The 9,820-nt window shown below is 39.8% G+C and overlaps 1 protein-coding gene across 1 annotated transcript in view; it reads right to left on the reverse strand.

The window, feature by feature from the left end:
- The window catches only part of NOL10 (nucleolar protein 10), a 53,343-nt gene extending 44,253 nt beyond the window's left edge, over nt 1–9,090 (reverse strand). The window contains exons 1-6 of the mRNA XM_080387858.1: nt 8,775–9,090; nt 8,262–8,307; nt 7,427–7,525; nt 6,561–6,638; nt 4,656–4,693; nt 559–695 (exon numbers count right to left, since the gene is read on the reverse strand). Coding sequence (XP_080243984.1) covers nt 559–695; nt 4,656–4,693; nt 6,561–6,638; nt 7,427–7,525; nt 8,262–8,307; nt 8,775–8,840 — 464 coding nt within the window. The 5' untranslated portion in view covers nt 8,841–9,090. The remainder of the gene's footprint in view (nt 1–558; nt 696–4,655; nt 4,694–6,560; nt 6,639–7,426; nt 7,526–8,261; nt 8,308–8,774) is intronic.
- Nucleotides 9,091–9,820: the final 730 nt, after the last annotated feature.

Genomic DNA, 9,820 nt, shown 5'->3' on the forward strand with positions numbered 1-9,820 from the left:
ATTTATTACACTGCAATATCCTACCAATTATTCTTTTTCCAGGGAAAAGAAGCATTAATTCCTTTTTTAGGATCTTTCAGTTTCCTATGATTTATGTGACATCTTAAATTGCTACTTACTTTGCATGAAATCCTGAAGACCTCATTTTATTTTTACTATGATTTCTCACAAACTCAACTAATTATATGTGATTTGACTCACATTTTAACAGCAACAAAACACCAACCAGGATAGAAAAAGTTACTTAACTTCCCTCACTTAGATGCTAATCACTTTCTAAAACAGTACACTGAATTGAGATTTTTTTGTAACAAATTTGCTAACATATAATGTACCCAGTTTAAGAATCAAAGGGAAAAAAAGTATTAAAACAGTACAAGCAACTGAATTTATATTAGTCTTCCCATATTTTCTACTCTTCACAAAGAGTCTCAGTTATTAAATTGAAAGGAACTGCCATTTCTTCCAATTTTTAACTTTTCTGGTATTTCATTGTTCATTTTATTCCTGGAAGACGTTGCTAAAAAAGTGAAACAAAGTAATACACTTGATCAATACCTTGCTCCTACAAAATATAGGTCACATGATGGATAGTGATAAGAGAAATCTCTACCAAATTTTGGTATTCTTGTCTTGTAGTAATGGCCATGTTGCGAATGAAACTCCACAAATCTACCACACTGCAAGAAGACAATCTGAAAAGAAAATAGAAAGCACTGAAACATACAGAAGCTGACAATCTCCTCAATTTGTCTTTGTCTTACAGTGATTTTTTTCAAGTTCACAGACAAGTTTATCACAACTCATTCAAACCATTTCTATTAAAAAGACAGAATCGACTAGTGCTTCATCATTCTCATTAGCCACAGCAAAAAGCTTTATTAATAAATATTAAATGAATATTCACAAGAGTATATGCGACATCCTGAAAGTGACTCTGCAACCAGAAGCAGTATAGCCATCTCAGTGTTCTGCTGCACCAGAATTAACACCTATACTTCTGACAGTTAACTTCTTCCAGGTACAGTGCCACGCAGACATCAGTATGTTCATAGGTACTAAGCACATGAATGTCCTGACGCATGGCAGCATTCCAATAATGACACCAACGACTTCTGTGCTTTTTTTGTTGTTGTTGTTTGCCAACTGAATAAGCACGTTGTTTCTTTCTGAAACTTAGACAAACATCTCAGTCCTGCAAAACCCCGCAGGGAGGAATTACTAGGCTAACTAGTAGTAAATAAAATAGGCCAGAACCTGCCCCTATAGTCCTGATGGCAAGTTAACATGGCACAACTCAAATCATATGAAGGAATTCTTCCCACTCCAGAGACAGCATCATCCACACCATCCGTTACACTCATGCTGTACCTCAAACCACACCCAAGCACTGTGTGATGAAGAAACAGCTGGCCTGATCCAAACTCATGCCACGATGCATACAAACTGAAACTGTATAGATAATCTCAGGCTAACTCTTGACTCTGAGCCCCATCTCTATTTAGCTTAGATTAGAAAAGAGTGCTAGTTTAGTTTCAAATCTGTATAGTCCATGCATCTTCTAGAAGTAGTAGACAATGAAGACTCTACATTTCCTACTGCTGGACTATATTGTTACCAATGCAAATATGGATGAGAACCTCAAGAAATGCGAGGTACAAAAGTTATTTTAAATCTGTTGTCTTTATTTACATATCTGTATACTCCTCCCTTACGAGGCACAGACTGACCTTGGCTGGTACTTCATGCCTATATACCATTAAGTCCTCCCTTAATTCTGCTTTTTCTAATACCAGAAACCCTAGTGTTTCAACATTTATCCACGGACTCACTCACCTTGGTCCAAGACCAAGTAGAGTATCATCTTTCAGAATTACAGAACAGTTTTCTGTAAAGAAACCCCCTGCCATGGGCAGGGACACCTTCCACCAGACCAGGTTGCTCAGAGTCCCATCCAGCTTGGCCTTGGACACTTCCAGGGATGGGGCATCCACAGCTTCTCTGGGCAACCTGTCCCCGTTAACTATGATTTGATACGAGATTACCGATGCAGCTGCACAGTTGGTGTTGTACAATGATGTTTTTAATTTGCATCCCAATCAATCCTTTGCATGCTTAATGCCTTTATGCTTTTAACTGGAGATTTACAACAAGCAAAGCTCTTTACTTATTTGTTTGAAACAACGCCCAGATCAAATCTTTTCTCTGTCATTATTATAGAAGAAATGCCTGCATCTTCATGCAGTACAGAAGCTACATGAACTATGAGAACACAAAATTAAATTATATCACATTCTCTTAGTTCACTACCAGTAAGCCATCAAAAACTTACTACCAGGAAAAGAGAGAAGATGCAGTCTGCTTTCAAGGACGAAAGTGAATTTTCTTCTCACCTGCTCTAGCTCCAAAGATATTTCACAAAGTTTTTGATAGCTGCCAAAACCAACCAGATGTTCTGCTAGTGATCGCTTTACCTCTAGTAATTTTCAACTTTAAGATAAATTTCTACAATATTGAACCTGAAGAGATTTGTATCCTCTGTCATTAGCAGTGCATACAACTTACTGCAAATCATGTTTGTCTTTCCTTCATACTAAATTGATTTTGGTCACTGCCAGAAAACTTCAACCTGAGGGTAGCAAAAGCATAGCCGCCAGTGTGTGGCAAAAATACCAATCAGAAATACAGGTCTTTTTGCAAAAGGCTGTGAAAGAAAAAAAAAGATACCACTCTCTCCTAAGTCTGAAGCTCAGTCCAAGACTACAACTTACGAGAGAAGTGTAACTGGCTTTATGGATACCAGTATAACCAAAAGCTAACAGTGTCCTCTCACTGTGAAAATGCAAATAAGCCTCAAAAGGCAACATTGCAGAGACAGTGGGAGCAAACTGGAGAAAAGCTGTTTTCCTTGTGCTACCAAAGCATGAGGCAGTGTGTCCAGTTTTGGGGCCCCCAATTCAAGAGAGATGTTGAGAGCATCAAAAGGGCTACCAAGACAAATGTTTTGTTTGGGGCAGAACACAAAATGTACAAAAGAAGGAGAGGCTGGGAGAACCTTAGCTTGTTTAGTCAGGCAAAGAGCACCCTGCAGGACAACCTAATAGCAGCCAGCAAATGAGGTGCAGTTACAAAAATGACAAGTCAAACCCTTTGCCATAGCAACAGTGAAAATTTCAGATTTTCACAGGCAGGTTGGACAGGAAGGAAAAATTCTTTACAACGAGGTAGTACAGCATTACAACAAGTTATTCAGTGAATTTGTGGAACCACCATATGCTTGCAGTTTTTGACAGTCCTGTTCAAGCATTAAAGGATGCCTGAAGATCCCCTTCCAATCAATTTTTTTATGATTCTAAGAATTTCAAATGTAATTCCTCAATGTTCCCTTTTTCTAACATGATCAAAACATTATGACAGCTTCCTGAAATTAAGTTTTCTTTCTAATGATTTGTACGTTTTCGGAAAATCAAATTAAACATAAGGTTGTATTAAGGACAGAAAGCAGGGCTTCAGTCCGAAATAGAGTACCAATTTCAGCTGAACACACACACAAGCCTTACTGTTTGTAACCAGTCAGAAACAAATTTGTGAACACAATGTGTTCCTCAGTCTCCCAAATAACTGTTTGGCCTGTATTACCAGAAACAACCTCCCTCAGACAGCTAAGTGGGAGGCTATTATACTGTCCCAGTTACTGCCTTCTGCTACTTGAATTCAGACACATTCTTGGAAATCTCACTGGAAAATTTTTTGAAAAGACTAAAGACAGAAGGCTAGATGATAATGTCTCTCATCAAACAGTAAAATTTATTGAAACAAACCTGTACCAGAAATGCTAAGGTCTCTTCTCAGAAAAAAGTATTAAAACAAACACTTAACAAACAAAAAAAAAAAAGCAAACCAAAAAACAACAGTTTGTCCTAATGAAATCAGCAAAATTGTATGCTTAAATTTAATGTTTAATTTGAAACAATACTTTGATGAATCAGAAAAGCAAAATTTACAGAAGTAACACCTTTTATTACACCAACTGTTACAGCTGAAGAAACAAGCTACGTGTTAAATAGCATTAGAAGCAGTAACTGAATTGGGCCTGAAAAAGAGCTGATGGTCCTAAGAACTCAACTGTTTCCTCCAGGTACAGCTATTCATTTAAAAAAAAAAAAAACAAACACCACAAACAAAACCCCAAAATATTTACTCCCCTCCACAATCTTTGCCTCATTCATATACTTATGATAATCACAGCTACAATAACACTGACAAATGAGGCTACTGACTTACCTATAGCTATCCCACCTCTCAAAAATGGTGTAACAGCTTATGACTTGTCACAAAGGATTACGACTTAACATTACCCTAGAAAAAACACCTAATTCCATTTTTCACATTATTTTGTTTGTAGGCCAGATCATTATTTGAAGTTTTTCCCTACAGACAGAAGACTTTAAAAGTGGTAAGGCAAATTATAATACAAAGAGACACAGAAACAACATTTTGAATGTACAAAAAATGTTTATCCTGTTCACAATTCCTGAAACAAAAATTCTTCTACTCTGAAAGTTGTGTTGACTGCCTTTACTATATATGAAAATGCATTTTAATATACATATTAAACAATTTTTTCATTTATACATTGAAAACATTAAACATACCTTTGAGTAATCATCTGATAAAATCTCAAACGTAACCACTAGAGGAGAGAGCAAGAGAATTTTCAGTCAACTAGGTCAGCAAACTTATTTGCAAACACTGGCATAAATCCCGAAAATATTTACATTGGTGCTAACCTTTAGTCATATAAGTATTCCCCACAGGTGTCAATGCATAATGCAGACATTGTGATAAAATCTTTAATTATATAACTTTATTTGCAAAATAGTGTAGTTTTCTAAAACTTTAGAAACATATGAAGCATCCTGTAATCTTTTTATCATTCTTGTGTACTTGACACGTTCCTCAACACAACGCTCGACCATGTATTTATTGGCTGGGGAAGACCTAATCAAATGGTTTTCAGTGAGTGTTCCATGGACATGGAACACATCATGTAATCCATCAAACATGATTAAAAAAAAATGACACGAGTTTAGACATACTATGCACAAACCTGCATGTACAATCCTTCTAAGGGGTCAGCACTTCCTCACAAGTTTTAAGGCTCAAAAAATATCACAGATTTGGAAGCTACTATCCCTGCTAAACACTACAACATAGTGAACTTTGCCTAGTTTTAAATGAGCTGGGTTGGGAACACTAGGGAGTAGCTGCTTCATCTAAATTGGTTCCATTTAAATGAAGTAGCTCATTTAAACGTTACCTGAAGTGACTCTTTGCTACATTTCAAATTAAACATACTTTCGCAATCTAGTAAGATGCCAGTTCCAAAAAATGTTCTTTAAGCTCTAATCACCAGCAAGCATTTACTATTACAATGATTCCTACTCTTCTAAAGTGGGTCTCACTCTTGCCATACCTTCCTCTCTGCAGCCTCTCTGAACCCTGCCCATACCACCTCCCCTCTTGCTATGTTGTAGCACTGTCCCTTCACCTTATGTTACTCCTTGTAGTCCTGACACACAGGGTAAAGAAACACCATCATGCTCTACTGCACTTTTCCTGACCTAATTTAGCCGTTCCTAATTTTTATTTTTCACATCACTTTCACATACACCACAGTTAAACCTGTTTCATTCTTCCATAATGATTTAGGACTTCTGCCACTCTATGCTCATACCCTCATTGCTTTGGTCACCCCTGTATCCCAGTTTTCACCCATCAGACTTCTAACAAAAACCAAACCAAAACAACCAAACCACCACCACCCCCCAAAAAAACCCCACTGCTCTCCAAATCTATGCACCTCAAAACTCAGAGCCACAGCAGCTCTGAACTCCTCCCCTCATCTAACTGCCAGCAGATTCCCCCTTTCTCATTGTCTAGATGGCTCCTTGGTTGCCTCACCACAGTTGTTCTCCCTCCAAATGAGTAGCAAAGAAGTTGTAATTAGGGCCTTGGTGATGATGCCACCTACCCTTAAGTATCTTGTTTCCAAGAAAACAAACAAAAAACCAAACCAAACAAACAAAGCAGCCCATTCTCAGGGACTTCTCTTTACCCTGTAATTCACCTACTGAGCTTGGGCTACAGAGAGAAAAGAGTGAGAACTCATTTCAGTAATGACAATGCAAGCACAGTACCTTCTCCTACCTTACTGCTTCACAGAAGGGGAAAGAAGGGAGATCTGGCCACTACCCAGCCATCACACCCACATCACATTCCCTGCACAGAGGACAGACTTCAGCCACACTCACTCTGAGTCCCACACTTACTGGCTCAAGGTAAATCTTACATTCTTCACACCACTCCAACAGAGTAAAGAATGGTGAAGGAGAAGGGAAAAACAGAGATAAAAGACCAGGTGATGTTTTAATCTAGATTCTTGTGTTCTCCCAAAATACATTCTGTTTCCTCAGCGCAGCAAGGGAGATTTCTGCTTGAGTCCGAACTGAATTATATATGAAAGATATCTTGTGCTAACAGCCATAGCTTATACTAACCTTCAGAATCTAAGCACCTTTCAAATTTCTGGGATAACTGATAGGTATCATAACAGCGGACCCTTGGCTTGTAAGTTCCTGAAAGAATAATTTGATCTTTAGTAAAAAAAATAAACAAAAAGATAACATTAAAGCTCTTTTTTTTTTTAATATAATGTCTTACATATACAGGCTTTATTGCATTTCACTGTAATTATTCTGATCTTACCAAAGTCTCTGTGACTGGAAAAACATGACCCTCAGTAACATAACCTTACGGCCTGAGTTTTGTCTTTGGTGCCTGAAAGCACCCTGCTTGTACATAGGTTCTTCTGATTACCAGATACATCATACAGATTTTAATAATACCTTCCAGTCAGTCTGAAAGAGCAAGTCTCCTTATGCCATTAACACCTACTAAAGTATTCATGGTTAGACCCTCCTTTCACAGTTATAAAGTGTAGCATTATCCTCCATCCTTTAAAACAATACTTGAACAATGATGTTCAAAAGTCATTTAAAGCAAATTTCTGTACGTACAATAAAAATAATTAAGAAATTAGTTTTTAACTGTATTATAAACAATTTAGTTTTTAATTGAATTACAAACCCCTGGTGGTAGAGTGGTTGGACTAGATGATTGTCAACAGTCCGTTCCAACCCAAACTGTTTCATGATTTAAGAACATCTGTATTCTAAAAGGAAATACTTCACAATACTGCTACCAAGACAGCCACTGTATCACATCTTAAGAGTAAGCTTCCAAAACTCTGTTCAATGCTCCACTTATAAATGAACCCATCAATTCTATTTGAAATACTGTCATTCTGCAATCAAGATTTTCTAGCATTTTTGACCTCTGCTAGAGACTCACTTCATTAACTCACCAGCTGCCATAATGTACTGTCCATCTCTTGATACCTTAATCTTTGTGCTGACCGTGGGCATTTCAAAGTCTTGAATAAGTTCAATTCTTCTACGAATATCTATAAAGAAAAAAAAAAGTTTTGCAATGGTAGCACAACTGTATCGGTCCAAAAAAATGTAATAGTTTCTTACGGAAGCATGTTGAGTTAATTGAGTATAGGAAATATCTCTTAATATCTTTTCAAGTATAAAGATTTTTTCAAGTATAATTGATATGTTTCAAGCAGATTAATACAGTCTGTTAATCCTGAAAAGCACATTACCTCCACGCGAAATAAATGCCTATTCAGAGATAACTACGCAACCAGCTATTACATAACGTAGTAGCAAATATTCATCATACATTTCACACAACTAAGATGTTGTATGATGTACTACATCCTCCTACTAACTCTATGCACTTATTTGTTGGTTGAGTTCCTTGTACAACGCATTCTATGGTACATAAATAATATATTTTGTATAACAAGTTTAAGCTAAAATGACAATGCTCTTGCACTGTAGATTAGCATATATATATATATATATATGAGGAGTTTATAGTTAGACTTTACCATAAGCTATACATGGAATTCATCATCTACAACCCTGATATTTAATGTCTGAATTTAAAACAATACTGGTAATACTTTATTCACATAAAGCTATACAGAAAGTTGAAGTAACTATTTATATCTTTAATTTTGTAGCTTTTAAAATACGAGCTATCAGTTACTAAAGCTGTCTCCCTGTGGGTTTGCATGTTGTATATGTGAAGCAGAATATTACTGAGGACTCTGAGACAGGAAAACTCACCCACATCTTTCTTCTGTAATGCTCTTTTCTTCCTGTCAGAGAGCCACTGTAAGAAAATATATAAACCAGTCTTGAGCAGATTATTCATGCAAGAACCAGAGAATCACTTACAAGTTTATCCAACTTGGAAGCATAAGTCCATCAGGCCGCTAATAATATTTTTCTTGATTATTTTAAAATTTCTGCTGATGAGTTTAACCACGCCACACCGAGAAAACTTACAGTCCTGGTTTTTAAGGGTCCGTAGAATAACACACCTACAAGTTAGAGATACACGCATTCAAATCACATTTTTAGCTTAAAAAATCCTTCCAGATGGTTTTAGTTACACTCAACACAAGCCCGCAGGGAGAAGAGGCAGCTCAGCCAGCCGCCGGGCCCCGCACGCCCCCGGAGCCTCCTGCCGCCGGCGGGCAGCCCGGGACCCCGCCACTCGGCCGCAGGGGAGCCCGGCCCGGCAGCGCGTCCCCTCGCCCCGCTCGGCGGCCCTCTCCCGGCCGCCCGGCCGCTCACCTCCGGGAGGCTCCTGCCGGCGCTGAGGCTGTAGATCTTCACCTCGTTGAGGCTGGAGACCTGCATGGCCGCGACTCGGCCCGCCTCTTCCCGGGCGGAGGGGAAGCGGAAGGCGGCTGGCTTCCGGCTGCTGGTGGGTCAGGCCCGATCCCCCGCACAGGGAAGCGGCCCGCCCCTGGCCAGCGCCGCCGCTCGCCGCGGAACAGCTTCGCTGCGGCCCGTCTCCCCGCCCGTCCGTTCCTGGCGCGGGAAGCGCCTGTGGCGGGCGGCGGCGGCGTCCCCCCTCGGCGGGCCGGAGCCATCTTGTGCCGCCCGAGGGCAGGGGCCGCCGCCTGGCGGGGCTGTGGCGGGGCTGTGGCGGGGCTGTGGTGCCCTGCCGGCCGCCGCCGGGTCACCACGGAGCAGGAGGTGCTTTTGCAGGCCTGCTGGGGGAGGGTTAATGTTCTCGCCCTACAGCAAACCGCGTCCGTTACCTGTGGAAAACGGTGAATCCAGGGTTTACTTGGTCAGCAGACGTAAAAAGACACGGTTTTATTGCTTTGTAGCATCACTGGTTTTAGAGCAGAAGGGACATGCAAAATTCCTGACCGTTCCTTTTCTAACTTAGAAGAGCAACAACAAGGACTGAAATGATACATATGCCATCTATGTACATCTTCAAGGACCAGTTAAAATCGCAACGAAATTCTTACCACAATGGCATATAACCAGTACAAGATGCAAACTGAAGCTGTTACAAATAATCACAGAGCCATAGAATCATTTAGCCTGGAAAAGACCTTTAAGATCATCGAATCCAACCATAAGTAAGCCTTATGTATGGTATTCCCTGGATGATATATCGCAACAAAGATGATACCAATATCGTGACTAGCAGGGATTCTACACTAGTTGGTGTTACAGGGCGTTAAGCTGAGGGAGATCGCCGCACCCGCACCCGAGTACAGGTGCCTATGTGGGTCTTAGATGTCCGAGCCCCCATTTCAGAGACCTAAGGCTTCACTTGCTTAAATGTAGGTTGTCAGTGGCGTTTGGTATCCATGGTA

This window comes from Falco punctatus, assembly GCF_963210335.1.
Source record: "Falco punctatus genome assembly, chromosome: 5".
Lineage (NCBI taxonomy): Eukaryota > Metazoa > Chordata > Aves > Falconiformes > Falconidae > Falco > Falco punctatus.